Below are 23274 nucleotides of genomic sequence, written 5' to 3'. Positions count from 1 at the left end.
TATCAGTGAAGCAAAATGTAATGTGAACATAGTTGCAAGTCGCCCCGAAATGTCAAAACTTGAACGTGAAGCTAAGGCGTAGCAATATGAGACGCAAACGAGTTCTGCTTTGTCCTGCCAAGATGGCTGACGTGCGCGTGAAAAAAACACCCAACAATTTATATGATTTGTGTTTGACTAGTTTAGTGAACTATTTGCAAAAATCAAAGTGCGAGAAAAATGATTTGCGATCGCTGCCAGATAGCATCCTCATGGATGTTTACTTTAGGGTGAGCAAATTTACCCTTATTGCACACTTAATATTAATACAGTGATATCATCCGAAATTATATTATTTTGCTTAAAATTATTAAATATTTTGCTAAAAAATAATTGGCAAATGGAAACGACGTATGAAAAACAGTCGTTGTCTCTTAAGTATTTTATTCACGGTCATAATCATACATTGTATTGGTGAATGGTGGATTCGTCAGACTCGTCAGTAGGCACTGATTGATTTGGGTAACTGTTAAATCACTTTCACTGCTTACAAAACTTATAAATGTAAATGATAAAACACAATTACAACAATTAATAATGTGAATATCAATTCCATAATCTTTTCTAAAAATTGAAGCCACATTCACCTGGTTACAGTAGGTACATTAGACGTACGTATTTTGATAATTGTTTATATAAAAAAAGGCCTTGACTGTGTTTTAGTAATTTATTTAAGTCTAGAATATTTATGTAATATTAATACACAATCTTTAAGATCGAAATTCTATAAAAATTGTTTTATAAATTGTGAATTAAAATAGTAGTATGTACAGCTGTGTTAATAATTACACAATTAAATAATATTGTAACCAGTTGCTGCCAAATTTGTATGTCTGGATTGAACAAAGAGAATCAGTTTTAATTTACTCAGAATTCATGTGATACATTCAGGGTTGGCATCATTGTAATAAGTTTTAAAATGTATGTTAAAACAGTTTGAATTGAAACCAATGTTTATAACACATCATAGTTTTTATGTTATTCATTTGTGTTATTCAACAATTTAAATATTGGGGTTTCCTTTTGTTCATAGAATATAATTTGTAATTCATAAGTGATTCTCTGCTGATATAGTCTGAAATGTTATCTGTTGCTCTTTATTTTTAAATATTTAATTTACTATGTTGAATATGATTATATCTATTCTAGAAATGAAACATAAAATATAGGTCCCATTAGTTTTGAAATAATTCCCTAAAAGCAAAAATGCACTTTTTTAATTAGAACTATTTATTTTATTAAATAAAATAAAAAATCCAACCAGGGTATATCTACTTATCACCATTCAATTTGCTGAAAGTTACTATGTGTTGTAGAGTGGGCACTGCTTATATTTAGATAACAACATAGTATACACATAATGTACAACTTATTCTAATATTCTAAACTAAATATTTGGCTCTAATAACAGATAACCTAAATGTTAAGTATAAATCACATACATATATGTTTTTTAAATATGGTTCTTAACTTATATCCTTAGATACTTTAATCCAAAGGATTACTGAACATATGTCTGAATATTTGTGAGAGTTCTGGCTGAAATGTTATATAATTGGTTTATCTATTTAGCTGTTACAAAAGGATTACTTTGTAGTTTTAATGGTAGGATATGTATATTTTTTATGTAGTTCATTACATATTATCATACCTATTATGTGCTAGTGGTTGCCAAGGTAATTAATATTGTCTTATTTACATAACCTGTGTAGACTACAATGTTTAATGTTGGGGCAGGTTATATTACCATTTAAATATAATTAAGAAAAATTCTACATTGTAAAAGACATTAAGTATATAGTTATAAGCGCCCAACACGTAAAAACGCCTGCTTAGACTTAATAGCAAGTAACATAAATGACACACAAGCGAGCCTCCACTACTTGGCACTTTCAGACCATGAGACCGCACAATCGCTGACTTTTACACTCGAAGAAAACGAAAACTTGAAAGATATCCCAAAGTACTGGTATATATACAGACGAGAACTCAATAGAGAAAACACTAATACATTTATCAGGTGTCTATCAAGCCTTACCTTCTCGGACGTATACAGCTCCACAACAACAAATGCAGCATTCGACAACTTCCATGACACTATAACATTATTTTACAATTTGTGCTTTCCGATCTAAAAAAAACAAAAATAGATTCAAGCCTATCAAAAATAGATTCTTTACTAAAGCGCTAAAAAAATGTTGTATAAGAAAAAGAACGTTATACCTAAAATATCATTTAAATAAGCACAATAAAAAACAAAATAAGTCTGCATATAATAAATACTCATCTATCTTAAAAAAACATATGAATCACCGCATGAAATATGCAACTTTTTTAATGACTATTTTACCTCACTGCCTACTAAAAATAAAACAAACAATTTGCCAGAAGCTAAAATCCCTCTAAACCATAAAAGTATTTTTCTTTCCCCCATAAATAACACGGATATACTAAAAATTATTACATCGTTGAAAAATATAAAATCTACAGGATACGATAATTTAGATACCAAAACAATTAAATCATGCGCATTATACCTACTTGATCCACTGACATACATAATTAATCTATCGATAGTAGAAGGGATCTTTCCTGAAAAACTAAAAATATCAATTATCAAACCATTACATAAAAAAGGAGCAAAAAACAAATGACTAATTATAGACCAATAACTTTAATTCCCATATTATCTAAAATTTTCGAAAAAGTAATGTATAATAAAATAGAGAATTTCTTTTTATCATACGATATTCTAAAAAAAGAACAATTTGGCTTCAGGAAAAATCGTTCCACTACCCTTGCGTGCTTTACCCTAGTTAAACAAATTACTGAATGCTTAAATCATAAAATGCTTATAGGTTGCATCTTTTTAGACATGACAAAGGCTTTTGACTTTGTATGCCATGAAAGACTTTAAAAAAAATGAGAATGCTACGGAATAAGAGGTAATGCCTATAACTGGGTGAAAAGTTACCTTGAAAATAGAATGCAATATGTGAAAATAACAAAGATTTGTAAACTAAAACAAAAAACCTATAGATCCAACTATAAGAAAAATGAGTACGGAACACCTCAGGGCAGTATTTTGGCCCCACTACTTTTTCTAACATACATAAATGACCTCCCAGATGCTATACACCAGAACTGTATACTATTTGCTGATGACACTACACTTATAATAAAAGGCAAAAACGACCAAGATTTAAAAAACAACTTAATTAAATCTCTAGACGACGCCATCAACTGGATGAATTCAAATAACCTACAAATAAACATGACCAAAACTAACATAATTCATTTTCAGACATATAACTCTAAAACACTAATAGACGTACAATATAAACACAATAAACTGGACATAATGAACGAGTGTGTATTTTTAGGTATAACGATAGATAAATTTTGTAATTGGAAATCACATATTGGAAAATTACAGAACAAAATAGACCGTTTTGTTTTTGTGTTAAAACGACTAAGGGAAACTGTTAACCATGCTGCGGTATTAGCTGCTTATCATGCATATATTACATCTATAATTAGATATGGAATTATAATTTGGGGAAATTCAGTCGAAGTGAATAGGGTATTTAAGGCCCAAAAAAAAATGTATTAGAGCAATTTGTGGAGCAAATTGCATTGATAGTTGCGTGCCTCTATTTAAGAGACTCAAAGTGTTATCTCTTCCATGTATTTATATATTAGAAATGTCCCTGTTCGTACACAGAAATATACATATTTTTAAATCGAATGTAGTAAGTAGTAGACATGGGGAGAAATTGGCTGTGCCAAAAATAAATTTAGAATTATTTCGGAAAAACGCCTTCTGTATGGCAATTAAAATTTACAATAGATTACCGAAAGAACTTAAAGATCTTCCGACAAGAATCTTTAAAAAGCGACTTAGTGCATTACTTTTAGAAAAAACGTACTACTCAATAAACGATTATTTGTGTGAGACATGGTAATTTATATAAATTTAATTATGTATGATAATTGACTTAATTGATATGAATCTGACTAATAATGTAAAATCTAAACTAAGATAAATTTGCGCGCCACTGTGTGTGGCAGAATATGCGAACGACTGACAATTGTACCACCTTGACATTTTGTACCATATTCGTGCAATGAATAAATTATTATTATTATTATATATATAATCTTTGTACTTGGTAAACTATAAGCATAAGAATATACAACTGCTATGATGCTATCATTCAAGTGGACAATTTTTGAATCTTATCAAATCTGTCAATAAATCAATCTGGTAGTTGAAGTAAATTGAAATACAATAATGGGATAGAAGCTATTTATTACTTACAATACTGCTACACAACCTACTGTAATAGTGTTTGTAGCTTTAATATGCTTATATATTTCTGAGCCTAAACTACCAATAAGAATGTCATTGTTATATGCTATAAGGTCAATAACACTTATAATCCAGTATTGATTTTGAGGTATTTTGTTTAATAATAACCAAACCTAACCAAATCATTGTCTAATCAATCTGGTCTCCATTCAAATAAATTGAATAACAATGGAAGTTATCATGACAATAGTCTTGCTGTCACTTTTGAATGACAAAAGATCAGGGCAATTGATAAAACTGTATATAACCTATTTCATCTTGGTATCTATATCAAGTAATCAACAAAATATGTTTCTCATATACCTAATTGTTTCTTTGTACTGCTATGTTCAAGCTAAGGCTGTGGGCAAAGGTCTTCTCCAAATACTACATTTTTGTATGCTGCATCTAGTGCATATTTATTATAATAAATAAACATTATGAAACATAATTTATTGATAAGTAATATTACTATGTTGGCAATTACTTTTTTAATATGCAAAGGTAGAATTCTTATTCTTGCTTTGGATAGCTTGCTTCTGAAAAAAAAAAAACAATTATAAGCATGTTTTAGGCTTAATAATGTTATGTACCACATACCAAGCTTTCAGCCCAAGAAAGGCTAGTTAATTATCATTCAGTAGGGACAGTGCAGTGAAGTTGTAACATGCATACAAACATTTCGGAAACGCCTTTGATTCGTGAAAGTTCTTTCGTACATTATGAAATGTACGAAGAAAGTGAAAGTGTATTGATTAAATCTTGAAAATACAAAAAAATACTTGTCTGTATAGGACAACCTGTTACAATAAATTTCCACATGTCACCCTTTATGTAAACAAATGTATTATTCTTAACTCACTTATTGTCCGGGAACAGCGTATTTTAAAAGGCCTTATAAAACTTATTTATATTTACGTTTTTGGACTGGCAATTTTAAAATAATCCGGAAGGCGATGTATGTACAGTAACCTCTGTTCAAAGTCTTTAAGGAACGTGGGTGGTTAACAAAATACACGTATAAAATATAAATTTACATTTATATTGGCAACATTGCGTTAAACTGATATTGTTTTTTGATATTGATGTTTTTTAAAGCTTCGTATATTTTTACGACAATGTTTTCATTTGACTTGAATTAAAATGAGATTGCCCATAACTATTGATACGTTTTGTAACGATTTCTGAGTGTTTATTCAGCTAAATTATATGAAAGTAAACCACTACACACAACTTGTGTTATAAAAGGTAGATATCGTCAAATAATCTGGACTAATATTATAAATAAGTAAATTTCTGTGTTGGTGGGTTTATGCAATTTCACTGCCGATGTTTTTTTAAATATAGCGCATGTTACTGTGATAATGTGTTATGGTCGAGTAGTTTCTGACTTAATTTGTAACATAAATATACAATCAAAATCTGTTATAACGACATCGGGACTAGTTAATATCTGCTCGTAAAAACCAGTACCGTAACGGCCGATGACGTTGTTATTAAGAATCTATTACAGTAGAATTCAGCCATTACTTTTGATTTTGGTCAATAAAAAAAGGTATGTTCTAAACGATGTCGTTGTAAACTGTTTTGTCTGTATATGTAGTATAGATATGATGGTGACATAAAAAGCCTTATCCCTAGATTTCCGAACAGAAGTGCACTTTGTAACAAATAACACAAATGTTATAATTACAAAACATGGTAGTTTGCCTTCACCTAAAAATGCAAATCGCTAGCGGTACCGAATGGCGAGACTTGGCGCTAACGGCAAGGGACCAACCAATTTAGTTTGATCTGTGGAATTTATATCACATAACCGATGGGCCGTTTATCTCGTTATACAAACTTTTATTATTATTCAATTTATCTTGAAGATCCACTATCTTCACGATATACCTATTATAGTATAGATAGTATTAATAAATTGATAAAACATAAACATTTTGCATAAATTACGCATTGAATATAGAATAAGTCGCTCACTCCTTATTATACAGATTTGTAGTGCGTATAATATTATTTCCTATCTTGTTTCTTGGTACCAAGGGAATATGAATAACAGTATAACGTGTTCTATAATCGTTTTTTTTTATCGTCCACTCTCATTCTCGGACGGTGTAAAGAGATCCTAAGGAAACCGCCTTGGTAACCGGCAACACCGAGGCAAAAATATTAATGTTCTGAAAATAGTTTTTCCGATTAACTTATAATATATCTCTGTCTTTAAACTGAGTAGGGACTGCAATTCAATATATTTATGGCGAAATTTAATTCATTATAAAAGTGTGTATTGTATGATGTTGATATGCATCATATGAATAAAGGTTTTTTCATCTATAAACTATTAATTCAACGCACACTTACTTGAGAATATTAAGCATCAGTTTTAAAACAACTAATTACTGTTAAATTTACGTCCGGTTCTAAAGGCCAAAACATGTAGTGCTTTTGAATGAAATTTTTTTTGCTTTAACCTAAAAGTTTTAAGCCTTGAACGTATAACCTTCTTTTCATAATACGAAATAAAAATTCATATTTTCTGACCGATTCATTAAGACATTATTTACAGTCTTTGTTGAAGTGATTTGTAAGCCTAATACCTATATCTTAGATGTTCAGGGATATTTTTTGTCCTTTGAATACTTCGTATTAAATGTGAAGGTAGTTCAAGAAAGGGTATACATAATTACTTGCAAAGCTGGACTTGTTTTTACTTTTTTAACTGGAATACACAAAGCGGTGACCCTTAACCCGACTTCATAAAGGTCACCTACATTCAACCAAAGAAACTAGGTTAATTATTATTTTGTGCCCTAATAATTAAAATTCTGATAAACGTGTATCAAATATTTTAAAAGACCAACAACGCATTCCCGAGGTGTCAGCCATTCTAAGACGGAGACCACGAACGTAGCTCGAACAATACGACAACTACTAGTTTATCGTAATAGAATGCAAGCACTATTTCATAATTTAACCACAAGTAAGCATATTTGGAACCCAAACTGAAGTAAAAACATCGTTAAATATTATATTTGTATGGAAAGTTTTAGCTGGTAGAGACTGGCAAGAAAAATTGTAGTATAGGACGCATGTACATACTTGATGTTGTTCTCGAAGATTCATTGTAACTTGTAATGGGATTCCCGTTTTCCATGGTCAATCATGAAAAAGAATTAATAAAACCATTCTTTTAGTTACACTTTCTTCTCTTCTAGCGTAGAAAATGTATGCGTTTACTTAAGTAATTTTTTCCTATAAAGCTTTTAAAAGTTATTTATTTTTGATAAACAAACTAGGTCTGGATATCCATAGTTGCTTCCCACTTTGACATCGATTTTACTTTAGTTAGTTTTAAATTTTTTGTTTCATTTTTTTATCACTGTGTGCATGTTGTGTTTAATTGCATCAACTATAGTATTCCATTTTTCTTGTATCAATTCAGTGGGCCGATGAGCTTTTATAAATAAATATACCTAATGTGGTCATTATTGATATATGTAAAAACTTAGTAATTTATTTCACATTAGCGGTTCAGAAAACCTTTACCTTTAGACTCAGCAAAAACTTTATAACTGTCGGTAATTTTCAAAAGTTATTTCATTGAATTATTTAATTTTTGATTCACAATATTAACGTATGTTTATATATAATTAAAATTTTTTGTCTATGGACCGTAAGGAACAGGAGAGGGTATGAAGGTATTTTGTGATTCCGATTGCACCGCACTAAAGTTATTGGTGAGAGGAAAAAGCCAACAGTTAGGTATTTTTCCGTTGAGATTAGAAAGTACGAACAGTATTCGTAAATATTACAGTCACAGCTTTTTGTGCAATTGTAAAGTGTGTCATGTGTCGTATTTACGAGTTCAATGGTCAGATCGTAACTGTACATTTTAATAAGAGTGTAATGACCGCTTAGCTTAATAATGTCGTAAGAAACTGATCTGTATGCGAAAAGAGAGATATGTTGTAGACGTTGAAAGTATGGTAAGAGCTTCTTAAAAATGAGTGGTTTTGAACCTTCATACAATATGTTTTTTTCATCGTTGTATGAAAAATGTAGTTATTAGCTATAGAACCCCCCTACATAGCATGTCTAGCCTAGCCATTGAATTCAAGTTGTTTACAAACATTGCAAACGCAATTCGGAAAGTTTGAAAGCTAATCCATTATAACGATCTAATACAAACACACTTTCTTCAGATTTCGATAAACTGGTTGGCATCAGTGACGCGGTCCCTTTCGCTTTTCAAGGTGAATTTCACCAGCATTCACGCATTAAGGCGTAGTAGCTTCGTTCAATAATTATATTATTCATATTGTTTGGCTTAAAAATACAAAACGCGTTTAGGTAAAATAAAAGTCGTCCTTTTCAACCTTTTGCTCATTAACATGTACATACTTTGATGTTTGTATTTTGTAAAAATATTATATTCTGGTAAATTCGAACGATGAATTTTTTATCAAAATAAAACGTTTTATTAAAGGTATTTTAGTTTATTTCTCGTATAGTTTTTGCGGGACGTATAACCTAAAGACTTGAACAATAACAGACATTTTATATAAAACCTACTGTTGCGATATTAAATTTATTATTAACTTAAAGAAAGTACGCAGTCGCCGCTTTAACATACTGTTTTCACTTTCGCTCGCTTACATAAACGCAAACTTATCGCTATCGATAGAAGCCTTCCATTGCTCAAGTGAACTTGATACTCATCACCTTGGCTTAACAATAAATCTTGGCTCTTGGCAAGAATTTGACGGAAAACCACACAAGGAATAGTCTTGTAACGTGGGTAGAATAAATACAGTCACCCCCGAATTAATCGCGTTGTAAATATTAATTAAATACTGTCAATTTTAGGTGTAGTTTTTTTGTGTTTGCTTTACGGCCTGATTTCATTCCTATTTTGCCTTCTGGCGTAGTACTGAACTTATTTTTATTCTATGTTTTTATCATAGACCCGCAAATGGTACAATGCCCCGTACTGATAAGCGTTGTGTTAGTTTCTCGTCCCAATTTATATGCGAGTGCTCGCGTTCATACTTCCGCGTCATATTCATGTTAGAACTTAATTATTTATTGTTTTACGAGATAGGGTCGAAATGAAATATATATGGGTACATTTAAAATATAAATTAATTTTTACACTTATTACAGTTATTAATTCATATTATTTTTTGTATTGGGAATTTAGTGACTTCCCAATCATGTATTCAATGTATAGTTGTTTTTATTAATACGTGAATAAGTTAATTTTGTTAAGATTTATTGCAATTGATTACTTATAGTAATTACATAAGTGAATAATGCATAGACGTATGTGCAATTACACCAACCAAATGAAGTAATTTAGACATTATTTCCTAAGACCTAGGTCTTAGTGTTGTTTAGGTATTTATTATTTTCGATAGGTACTATTGGTTAGCTTGCTAATTCAATATCAGCTACCAACCACATGCAAGTAATATATATAATTATACCTGACAATAGTAATTAATTTAATAATGCAATAATAAAAACATAGAAGCATAAGGAATTTATTTACGTTATAAAATATTGTAGTTACATCACTTTACATGAAAGACTATGGAAATTAACCCAATGAAATAGATATTTCATAAGTCTTATGGTAATATTAATTTATTATCTGTCATTGTCACGTGTATAATCTATTTGTTATTTGTCTTAACAAACTCCTTTTAACAATTATTAATATACAGATGCACATGTTCTCGACACAAATAAATAATACTTCGATCGGCTCTATCTTGGATTCTTGACACACTTAACGTCAAATAGCGTAGACGTCACGCTGTGGTTTGCTTTCACAGTAACTAAAAGAATTCTCTACAATACCGATGTTGTGAAAATAAAGGAAATATGTTTTTTAGTTTGACTGCACCTCACTTGGTGGAAGGCAAGAATACCTGCCTAAAGAATTGCTATTTTCTTATCACTTTAACATCGCTATATTTGTAAAGTTAAGCTATGATAACATCTAATTAGTACCATCAAAAAAAATATTAAATATGAATGTATATTTAATGAGGAGATATATCTGGTAATCTTACGTAGGTATTTTGTATACAGTATTGAGTTTCACCTAATAATATTGCTGTTTAATTGAGTGGAAATTTCCATAAATGTTTAGATGTCAATAAGGCGATGGGTGTCGCAAGCGCAAAAATGTCTACTCAAGTAAGTCAGGGCAGCGGGTTAGCAGGCCCCGAGCTAGATGCTCACGCCTAGACTGAGAAACGCCTAACACACATACGTGGGAATACATTTCTAATAAATCTAGCCGTATTTAGACATTGGGGATTGTGGGCTAAGCATCGGGTTTCTCTCTGAGTGGAGACAATGTATGGTCAATGTTTATTTCATATAAAATAACAAAGGTACTCTGAAACCTATTTGAAAAACGGAGCGATCGTGTATTTTTGGTAAAGCGGAGTTTGCATCGGAAATGATCGTGCGCGCGTACCTTAATGGGTGGTAAACTATTTCTTTCTTCCTTTTTCATTGTCTTGTCGTTCTTTATATTATTAGCTTGTTAGCAAAAAGTATTTTTGTTTAAACAATTACATGAAACTTACTGAAAATTATATCTTTGATTACAATGGCAATAGAGATTATAATGAATACAGTTTTAAATGTCAGTCTCGCGACGTCCTACATAGCAGAAACATGGCAGTGGCACTATCTAGTACCTTATGCAACTGACGCGTCAGGCCTATACGGTAGCCATTAACACGAATACCGAAGAATGTTCTTCGACGAATTACCTTTAGTTGGCTAAGTTATGACTTCCGAGTTGTTGGCGCATGCCAAGCTTTCAATTTTACATTTCTGTTCTCTGGCGGCTATTGAGTAGTTTATTATTAACGTGTCCATTACGCTTCTTCGAATTTTATAATTAAAATGAGATTGCTACGCACCTATAAACTTGTAGAAATTACGATAAATAATGTAGTTAATAGTAAAAAATTGTTTTATAGAAGAATGTAATACAAGTCGAAGGATATTATATCGTAATAACAATTGATTCACGTCATAGCAGGAATATTTCTAGCGCTGCAATCAATCATTGTGTTTAATGTTGTCATTCTAGAATGTTTTAAAGAACTTCAAACCTTGGCTTATGTTTTGAAAGGGACGTTCATGCCTGAGTACATTAGCTACATAGAAATAAATGTGTAAACACGTGTTAATGATTTTAATCGTTTAAGTTTGTCGTAATCACGCATTCGGCGTAATAATATGTATACGAGTATGTCGTCCGACCATATATAGTAACTATAGTTTATTCGATCGGAAGACACACAACTCAGAGATTTGGTGATGTAGGAAAAAAGGAATTATTTCAATCTTTAGAGAGAAGATGTTGAGATAATGTTTTGTATCTGTTTACTACTCAATAAATAGAGATAAAACAAATAGAGATAAACAGTCACGTTTTCACTGTATATATATTTATAACTGATTTATGCATTGAAGTCGAAAATACTGATCGTGATACTATTCTGTTCTGTGGATAATTGTGTGATGTAATTATATCACCATGCCAAAAAGAAGTGTATCACTTCGTTAAAGCATGGCATCTCTGGCTATTCATTTGTTTAAGTGAAAGTGTAATAAACATAGCTTTTTACTTTGTATATGAATAATTACACTATTGAATTTAGTATTGTCAATTATATAATTAAAATATTGCTGCTTTGTGTTTCTAGTGTAATTGAGCGAATGAGTCATGGGCAATTCGTTACACTTAAAAAAATGTCGTAACTGAGAACGTACGTTGACCTATCGGCAAACTAGTCAGGGATTTTAATTTACAATTACTTATGCTTCATTTATTACTTCTCTATTTATAAAAGCTGCTTATTCCGGCTTCGCGCGGCTGGACGTTTTTCGTATTATTTTTAAACTATGTTAGTGATAATGTAGCATTCTACTGGTGAAGTTTTGACATTGCTCCAGTAGTTTATCAGTTATATATAAATGTACTGGTGGCGCTCCAATCTTTGTTCTTGGCTTCGGAGGTGATCAGTCTTCTGTGCGAGACACGTGGTGTCATTTTTTGATTTTCAGGATTGATTGATTTCAAGGGCCTCACTACTAGACAATCAGTGCTCATTATGTCAGAAATCAATAGCTGTTACGTGTTGATTTAAATAGCTAGTAAAATATTTATCAGCATAGAGAAACATCTGCACACGATTTCACCAACATATATGGGAAATACCATCACGCGATGTTTATTTATCCAAAGCCAACTGTGTGCATTACTGAACATGACAAGTCACGTGTTATATATCAAAAAAGATCAAAACACTTTTGAAAATTGGCGAGCGCGTTGTCCTTGCAAAGTACTTCAGGCTAAAATAATTCATATTACTATTAGACATAAGGCTTATTGAGGCATATTTGCTTTACCGGTAGTAAATTAATCATTCGATTAGTGTTTGCGAAGTTCTGTCAACGAATAATGAATAGTAAATTCACGTTTATGATAATGTTGAACAAATGTTCGGTATGACGACCCTCAAGAAATAGTGGTTATAAGAGCGGAGTTTATATAATTGGTTTGACGTAACACGCTGTTTTATTGTATGTTATTTTATTATAATAATAATGTAAAATCTTTAATTGCAATATTTGTATGTGAGCACTATTTATCTACATAATAATATAGTTATGTTTTTTATAATATCATGCGCCTATTTGAATTAATCATGTATCTAGATGCTCTTCACATATAATTATCAAAATTACTGTACCTATACAAAATATTTGAATAAGCCTTAGAGCTTAAGTAGATAGGGACTACATAGCCCTTCGATAGTACATACATGGTAGGCAAAAATATTTAAATAGTTTTTTTTATATTTTTGCCTGGTAAAGTGATAAAAACAATTTCAATTGGTTTAATATTCTTAAAAAGTGTGAATCATATCTTTTTTTGTGCTAAGATGTATGAATATTCATAGGAATATTTAAAGGAAAATCCTACCCGTGTATCAATCATCATGACTGTACACATTTAAACAGGAAAAAATATTTTTCTCAAATTTGTACGTCTTAAACCTATCTACTTACATACGTCGTAATACATGGATAACATTTGCGTTTCACCAGTTAGAAAAATGGAAGGTACCTATATTTAAAACTTGTCTTTGGTACTATGGGTCTACCAATAAATCTTATATTTAAAACGTAAAGTAACCTTATGAAAGGAGCTATCAATGGTTTTTTGTTTACAAAATTTTAGTTTTGATTAACGTATAAATATGATGGGTTACGGTTAACAAATTTGTTGTCCAAGAATAAAAATACCTATATCGAAATTAATTCTATCCTTTGCAAAAGATACAACAAAACAACTAAAAAATTCGAAATTCATAAGTATGTAACTTCAATGTAAAATAAATAAATTGTAATAAGTATATATTTATACATTAGTTAATGAATTATCATATGATATTAATGAATATGTTTTCTTTATAGCATAAACTTGACTATCTGTATTGAGAGACATGTGGGCGAACAAGAGCCCCAATGAAATATATATAATATGTACATACATATATATTTGTTTGTACCCAATTGAAAATTGCTTGAAGACATGTTTTTCTATCTTGATGGCGTCATTCTAATTAAATAAAGACTGTTTTTCGAGTATTTCCAAATGGATTATTATTTACATATTATAATATTTTAAAATACCTATGTTGATTTAAATTAACTAAACACGAGATGTGAATAATGCAATACATGAACCTAATAAGGAAAAGTTTAATCGTAATAATTAATAGTGATATAGCATTGTTATATATTGTAAAATGGAAAAGTTGGCTATTTTTATATTTTTTATCTAACTTCAAAATATCCGATATAAGAAGAAATACTATATTAGACAGTACATCTTATTATATTTATTATTATACTTTATGAATTAGTATCAATTAAAATTTTGAATTTATATGTTATAAACTATTATTTGGAGATTCCGATTCAAAAAAGTTGAACAAAAAGTACCTTTTTTATAATCGCCTATTCTGTCATAGTTTCAATCATTCAAATTTTGTTTCTCGCGAGGCCGTAGTACGAATTTTCATACAAATTGAATAAACGAAATCCCACCTTAGGTCACTTGGAAATAAATGCGCTGATTTTAGTAACAATAGAAATAAGTAAAATGTTGACTGTAGATAACTTCAGGGTGTCAGTCTTTTGTGACTGTGTGCGCGCGCATCGTATAAATTTACTCTCATCATCATTTTTCCCTAACGCGCCAAAATTAGTATAACTTATATATAGGCTATAAGAAACAGGTTTTTTACGTGTGAAAACCAAATACATATGTTTATATAAGTAACACAATGTACACTCTTTTAGTTCTGTCAAATCTGTTCTGTAAAGATGATCGGATATGATAGGCCGCTCTCTTATATTGTAGTCGAGTAAAATGGGAATATTGCATGCCTATTGGAGAGATCAAGAGCGGGCGCGCTCAGGGCTATAGTCAGGTGTCAACACTCTCAATGCCACTGCAATCGATGTGGGCCATCGGATGCATTGATTATTTGCATTATACGTTTCTTAGGCGTGTTGCAATTCGTCATATTAAATCTACATTACAATTTACATTTTGTAAGTTATTCTTAATAATAAATGGCTTATAGGTTTTTGTAGCTAATCGATGTTTTTAGATGTGTTTATAACAAATATATTTTGTTTTATAGTAGATCAAAATTTGGTGAATTTATTGTGTGATTTAACAGCAATTTTATCCATAAATCACGTTTCAGTGAAGTAATTTTGCTAGCATTACATTGCAATCATAAAAAAGTCATTTGGCCGTTCCAGATGTTTCAGTCTTGTCATAAAATTGAAATAATGGGACTATATTGTTGATTTTACAAGATTATTTCACCTAGATGTACCTTTATTTAACATGATTTATTCTGCCTTTCGTCTAGCGAAAGGTGCTGTCTGTTCCGTACCCTAAGTATAACAAGATGACGCTTTGTCACAGTATCGTCATATATCAATTATCTTGTTTCAAAAATAATTGTTTAACAATTTTTGTCGGTATTGCCTTGACTAGGGAAAATTACAATTTCTTACAATCTAGCCTAAAATTTGGCTAGCAAAGGACTGATCGGCTAGTTTATTGAATTATACAGCTAGAAAAACAAAGCGAAAAATATATATATTATGACTAGGCACTCGTGAAACCTAATTCACTTTAGTATCAAACAATAATAAAAATACATTTAGAAATTTAATCAATCTGCTATACTAATATCATAGTAACGAATTACAATAGGCAGATGGAATATAGTTGAGTTATATTTTTAATGTTTTATTACAGATGTTGGAAGAAAAAAGACTCTGCATCTTGGGCGCGGAGCTGTCGGAGCTGGAGATATTTGAGAGACTTTTGCGATTCTCGGGAGCTCAATTAAGATTGCTCCAGTGTTTTCAGGTATGTTATTCGATGTTATAGACACACATGATGAAGTTATATTCGATGTTATATATTAGAGCGGGTCCGGTTATATCTTTTAAAAAAATAATTTAATTTCGTTAATCGAAAAACGCAACCACCGCGTTTTGCGTTACATAGGCTAAATTTTATTCACAATTGAGATATATATAGTCTACTTGTCCTTAGTTTATATTTAGCCGAAGTCATCATATGGGTTTGAGGGTCATTTTTAATTATTATGAACAACTGTGTAATAGAACAATGTTAAGCCAAAATCCAAATTTAAATTTAGGGGGTATTGAAACTCAATACTAAATTCGAAAATTAATAATTTTTCGAAAATTGCACAGAATTTTTGGTCAAGGTACAGAAATGTTACAATACAGCAAAACGTAATCACGTAAAACGTTTTTTTTAATAATTCAGAAACTTATAACTTACTAATTAACTAACGACACCATATAAACAGGGGTAAAGTTACGCAAAACTAATTATAGACATGACAAATCATTAAAATCTCAGGAGGAAATCTTGTTATACGATAACGTGTTATAGGGGAGATTACTGTACCCTTGTTATATAACTTGAAATCGATCAATTACCGTCGCAATAAGTAAAGAGTCTTGAAAAAACACTGCGTGGATCATAGTGAGATACCAAAGAATATGAATGTGTTAGAGCTGTCAATACTATAATCAATTGGATTCATCTTCTAGGGGATAAATATGACAAATGAAAGTAAAACGTTCCGTTTGATCTGATTGGTCAACTGCATCTGCTGCGAGGGCTAGGCGGGGCGTTATACTCAACTCACTAAACACAACTCAGCCCTCAACACACCCTTAAGATGGGCCCTCGGTTCGCCAGACATTTTATCAAAGGGATCCGATATAGAGACCTCAAACAGGACCTGCAGTTCAGGGCCGAGCCTTGAACCACCGGCCAGTCTACGGTCAACCTCAGACCTCTCCCTCAATCGCTCAGCAGCCTCTACAGTATTACATGCCCACAGAAGAAGACCGTTGCACTCCACTTACTTCCTAGGGTAAAGTGAGGTCCGCCCCTATAACCGATTCATGTCATGTTCATGTGACAGACTAAGTATGCTCTGCCGTGTCATCCGGAGCGCCGCAGTGGTGGCAATCATCTGAAGCCAAACACGCAATATGTCATTGCGTTTGTTTAAAATCAAATTACATTAACGGCGAAGTTGACCAGTGTCCTGAAACTAATTCTAATAACATTTGGATTTTTCATATCTAGATCTATTTCTTCAAACAATATTTTTATACTAGAATCTAGGCAGTGGAAGTTATTTCCATGTCTTTGAATCGTAACTATTATGTAAGCGTGCGCTTGCGTCACATGTCGACTCAATGTTAATACGATATTTGTTGTCTTAGGTCGGATAATCACTTTTATTGATTTCCCACGTATTTCTTAACATTGTAAGCTGGAAATATAATATATTTTCCTTATCATAATACTCGTGAAAAATGTCACATATAATGTTTTTGTAATAAATTCATACACATATTTTCTAGATCTAGATCTAGATTATATATACACGTATATAATGCTATTTATAGGGTAAGTAAGAAAATACGAAATTGGGTTTCTCTGAAAAACGCAAATATCTAGAAAAACCTAAAATTTTGTAAATTAAAACTACACACCATATTATAGAGTAGTTTTCTTTAGGTTTTAAGACATTTATTCTCATAATAGACATTAGTCACTTACATGAGAACACTTATATGCTAACGTTACAATTTGAAAAAAAAAAAGAAAAAAAAAGAAACTTGGTAGAACTTGGATGAACTTTCATTTCCGTAGATTGGGAACACTCAATAGATGATCTTTTAATCTTAATTTAAATATTGCTGCCTGCACTTTTTACATTTTTTGGGAGTCTATTATACTGCAGTACTCCCCTTCTTTACATATATATCTTAATTGAAGGTGTAATTATAATAGTATAAAATAATTTATAATAATATAAAAACACAGAAATGCCTCATAATATTTAATGGAAGTAAATTCTGCACCTGTTTGTACACATCACAGTATGATAATAAATAATTAGTTGGCAGCTTTGCACGTGTAATTAACACTGATTAATGTCTATTATAGTTTAGTGTGATACCTACTTGTATATTATGATGCATATTATTAAGTTATATATATGCCATTAAAATCGAAAACATAACTTGTTAAATCACTTTCCGTGCGGCTCCATCCCTTTGCGTTGCGTTGAGATGTGGGCTCTTTCTGCATCTTCTACAGCATTTACCATAGAGTGTTAAGAGGCATTGTTCAGACTAATACCTGCAGCCCACACTCCCACCACTATGTGGTGAACTGAAGTATTGACAAGTTGGTGCACGGGAAACGAAAGCTTTAGGATAGAGAGTCGCATGGCTGTGGTAATCATTTACCACATCCATGCGACTCTACAAACAATATATATATATAATTAAATTCGTATTGGACACGAAAGCTAATCTTTACAACCGTTAGTCTAACTGTTGTCTATGCTTAAGTCTAGAATCTAGATTTCTTAGATAATAATATCACGACCACAGTATAAAGTGTAACGGTAATAATGATTACGGCATCTCGATTTTGCTATGTATAATTCTAGATAAGGCTTCCGTTAGACCTATTAACATGAAATTGGATGCGCGGGAGTATGTTGATAGTGTAATTATATTCTGCCTGCAAGGGATGTGGACAGCGCTGCATCTACCACTGAGAGTGTTCACACTGAAGACGATATTGCAGCAAGAAGTATTTAAGGATAAATTTACGGCAGCGGCAACGTCCAAATGGTAACACTACGTGTAGTCTTTGTATACCTCTAATATAAAATTAAGATATGGAACTTTGATTGCAAGCTGCTTTTAAAGAGAAATAGGGATGTTTTGGTCGGCCAGGCACTGACTTTTCCAGACGACAGACAGACTTAATAAATTAGATAGGTGACGTTTAAAATGTGGACGACATTTTAAAAGTTCCGGCTGCTGAACGTATCTGACGCAACGTTTGTGATCCTACTGAGATTTGAAATATAGTTACACACTCACACAACTGACACTCTTTCATACGCATACACATGCATTAACACGCTCATTCATCCACTCACTCATGCGTTGAAAATTGGTCTAAAATCGTAAAAAATAAAGACATTTTTCGACAAAATTTCGTGATGATGAAGTGATGCTTATGTATTATTACTACTTGTATTATTTACTTAAAAGGATCCTAATTTTAGCGTATAACCTAACTTAACGATTTTTCAAAAATGTTTATTTAGGATCAAGTATTTTCGAAGTTTTATTTTCTCAACTCTCTTTAGGTGAGCTGTTAAAAAAATCTTTAACACTTTGTTTTCATATTTACAAAATTAAACATATAAACATTGTAAAAAGTTAATAATATTATTGTAGTAGACTAATGTTCAATCAACTTTGACCTTTTGTCGGCCGACAATTAATTAGATCATTCTGTTTACAACTCTATTTTTAATTACGAATAAATTGTATATACATTGTACGACTACTGTTAATAATTCTGTCAACTAAGCTGTTTAAGTACGGCACACGTTTTTCTTATGTTTATGTTTATTTCGTATTGCTACAGCTAACATACAATACATAATATAAACAAAAATCTTCACATATTTACGAAAGGAAATAAGTCAATGAAAATACAATACGTAATATTTATTTGTGTATTTGCTCACTATTCAGATGATTTAACGCTTTGGATAGTCGTAATACTCCTTTAGGGCATACATATCTTAAATAAGTCAAGGCCAAAATAATAATCTACATCTGGGCTGCGCGAAACAAAACCTAACTAATTTGATTAAGAAAATTACACCTTAGTTTTTATTATCCTACCTCCAAGAATTATTTGCTTTATGTTCTTAGTTCATTGCACCTGCCGATCAATAGTCGTTGACTACATTATTGGAGTTTCCTATAACGAAACAAAAACATGAGCTAGTAGCTCGGCTGGAATGTTGAACTGTGTTTACATTAGTGACAATGTTGTATCAAGCCAATTGGCTTCAACTGGTAAACAAGTTGTGATTGTGGGATTTTCATTCAACACTAGCTTTTAATAATTAATATACATTGTAAAGTATTCGTAAGTTTGTTGTAAAAAGCTAGAGGACTTCGTAAGGCTCGGATATTTAATGGGGGGAGTAGAACAGACAATCAAATATTGAATAATCAAAACTGAAAAAAAAAACAACAAAAATATGAAGAAAAAAAATGTAAGGCACATTACAGACGCTAAAAACGTAAAATAATTTTTAACATTTAATTTATAACATATGATTAATTTGTATTTAATCATAATTATGAATTATATATATATGTATATATATATATATATATATATAGGCTAGCTAGCTAGGCTAGGCTGTCGTCTATATATATATATATATATATATATATATAATATTATATATATAGGCTAGCTAGCTAGGCTAGGCTGTCGTCAAAGCATACTTTAAAATTGTACGGGTCTACTCGTACAATTTATTAATAATAAATGGTATAAGTAATACTAATAAATAATTAATAATACCTTTTTCGTCCTTATGTAAGTTACATGAGACGGCGGTGTTTACCAGAATACTAAATTACATAGTTTGTGGGCGTCACTGGTCTACAATGTATCTGGCAGTTTATAACACACACAGTGTGACTTTATAGGATTTCCTTACAAAATTGAAACTTTTCACAAATTGATTTTAAGCAGTTTAACTCTTAGCTGTAAATCACGTTTACCACCCATGCAATCAGTAAATACTGATACTCGCTATTGTGAAAGGGTATCCATCAAAACAAGACTGTTTGCCAGATTATTGGCTTATAGAATTTTGTTGTACGACATCTCTTACCACTGCCGTTTCATATACTAGAACTGTACATTGTAGAATTATCTCATTTGTAACGATACACGCATCATTTCACCTGCAACATTGTCCGCAATTGCGCAATTTATAACGTTTTTAAACTGTTGCATTTATATCGTACTTTGTAGTTTTGTACCGATAGTAAGTATTATTTCAACATATGTTTCACGTGTGTGTTATCGAAGAAGTTGGTCAATTATTTGAATTATGTATTAAATAGGGTTTCGAGACCACAAATACTTAAGAAAAAAATATCTCTGTTTTTAGGCAGTTTTTGTTTAATGATAGGAGAATACGGAACATTCTTTTTTCATTAGAGAGAGGATTCAATACTACGAAAATGGAGCAAATACGCCGTTAAAATTAAATTGTTTTGTTAGTCTAGTGTCTTCAAACAAACGCGTAGACAGGAACTTGCCAGGCACACATAATGTTCCTCATATAACCACAACTGTGTTGCTGGTATTTTCTAGGCAACTATGTTTCAAAGTAATTTTTAACTTCAGAGGCAGACTATTAATAGCGGGTGTATTTATCTTGAATGTCAGGGCATCGGCATAATTAAAATATTTACTCCCCTTACCCCTTAGCCACAGATTTCCATTTACAGGCTTTAGAAAACTTTTTATTTAGACATAAGGTTCTATACTTTTTTTATATTGAGGATTTATTTCGATTTTGTTTGTTTTCAGGCGGTGATTGAGCATGGTTCCAAGCTGTCAGCGGAATTGTCGAGCGCGTACCTTGCGCGTTGTGAACAAAGCTCACGTGCGAGAAATTCACTCATTCATTTAGGATTACGATTAGGTAGGTTTATTATTTTACTGTGTAGTGGTTGGCTTAATTTAATGACCTAGGGGAGTTATCGGGAGCCCGATTCTCGTGGATTTTTACTAAATATTACTTGCTGTACTGTGAAGAAAAAAGCGGTGAGAAAAATAATCAGCTCCAAGATATAATAAATTGGTGCCACTAGTAAATTTTTCGACGGTTTAAACTTTGAAATATCGCGTGATTATTATTTCACGGTACCTAATTAGCCTTAGCAATAAAGCACTATCGCTATTTTGAAATTAGTAATTTCTAAGAACGCGTTATTTCGTTTATTTAATTTCCGTCTACCAGAAAAACAACTTGTGTTCAAACTACAACAAACGATATTCTGCAATAATACAATCAGAAATAAATGTTTAATTAAATCTGATTTATTTTTCAGGTGGATTCCTTAATGAAGCCGGCTGGTACGAGGACGCGCAGCGCGTGTTGGTTCGCTGTAGGGACATTTGCCTCGCCCAACCACAGACCACACATTATAAACGACTTACCCTCGAGTGTTGCCATAGGTAAGTATTTTCGTTGAATAATTTATAATTTATTGAAAGTCAAAAGTTTTAACAAACTAAGACGACGGCATATTTAAGGGAATTGTAAATAAGCAATGCTATAACGGTTAGTAATCCATGCATGTTTTCATGCTGTTTTCTCACCTCTCACCCATTTTTTTTGTTTATTTAAATTGGTTATATTTAGTCAAGTAGATAGCTAAATTAATATGATTACGGCTAATGATTATTAAAGAGTCACACTACTTGCATGCTTTGTTGAAAGTGAAATGTTATATAGCCTACAGAAGTGTTTCACAACGGGCCCATGCCCCACGGGGCAATTTGGATTGCTAAGGGGGTTATTCCAAAATGTATTAAATTACATGTCATTGAATTTCAGTTTTTCTTTAAATGTTTAAAACTTAGTGTTTTGTTAACAATTAGTAATTTCTTCCTCAAAACATCTTTATCTTAAGTAAACAATTAAATATTAAATATCAAAAATTATCTATTACATCGTGTTCCGATCATAAGAATTTTAGAAAGTCTAAGATAGTTGGAAAAAACTGGCAGACTCTGAAGAAGCTATCTAAAACAATAAAAAAACAATTCGACACATTCAACCAAACAACCAATTTCTTTGGTTCCATATTATGTATGTCTCTATTAATAATTAAATAGACACACTCATACAGATCGGATAACATTGCAATATTTATATTTGCAGGTTATTAAATACACAATCGGTATACTGCTGTTTTTTGGATGCGGACAAGACTTACAAATTGGCGCTCAAACTCCTCGGTCTGCCGGAAGACACCACAGCTCAGCTGCCAGAAGGTCCTATTGCCATTTCCGAAACCTGCTGTAAGGCCTTACAGACGGATGGCGTTGATAATAATAGGTGAGTAATAAAAAAAAATGTTGGCAATCAATATCATTTGTGAATAAAATAAAATTATTCTAATTGTCAGTTTTACTTATTTTAAAAAGAATATATAACCCTAATGCAATAAATTCGTTAGGATTTACCTACAATATCAAATAACCATTTTTAATTTTTTGCAATATCTGGATTTTTTACGATATAACTATCTGGTCTGGTTCTAGTGGCGCCATCTCA

General features: G+C 31.5%; 1 protein-coding gene across 1 annotated transcript in view; it reads left to right on the top strand.

Annotated features, from left to right (window-relative positions):
• Positions 1 to 78: 78 nt before the first annotated feature.
• The window catches only part of LOC110997143 (amyloid protein-binding protein 2), a 29993-nt gene continuing 6797 nt past the window's right edge, over positions 79 to 23274 (top strand). Inside the window, exons 1-5 of the mRNA XM_022265159.2 lie at positions 79 to 269; positions 15777 to 15890; positions 21519 to 21633; positions 22043 to 22169; positions 22879 to 23055. Of these exons, the coding sequence (XP_022120851.1) occupies positions 87 to 269; positions 15777 to 15890; positions 21519 to 21633; positions 22043 to 22169; positions 22879 to 23055 (716 nt within the window). The 5' untranslated portion in view covers positions 79 to 86. The remainder of the gene's footprint in view (positions 270 to 15776; positions 15891 to 21518; positions 21634 to 22042; positions 22170 to 22878; positions 23056 to 23274) is intronic.

This window comes from Pieris rapae, chromosome 4, assembly GCF_905147795.1.
Source record: "Pieris rapae chromosome 4, ilPieRapa1.1, whole genome shotgun sequence".
Lineage (NCBI taxonomy): Eukaryota > Metazoa > Arthropoda > Insecta > Lepidoptera > Pieridae > Pieris > Pieris rapae.
The sequence above is the reverse complement of the archived record's forward strand: the minus strand, read 5'-3'. Positions and strand labels throughout refer to the sequence as shown.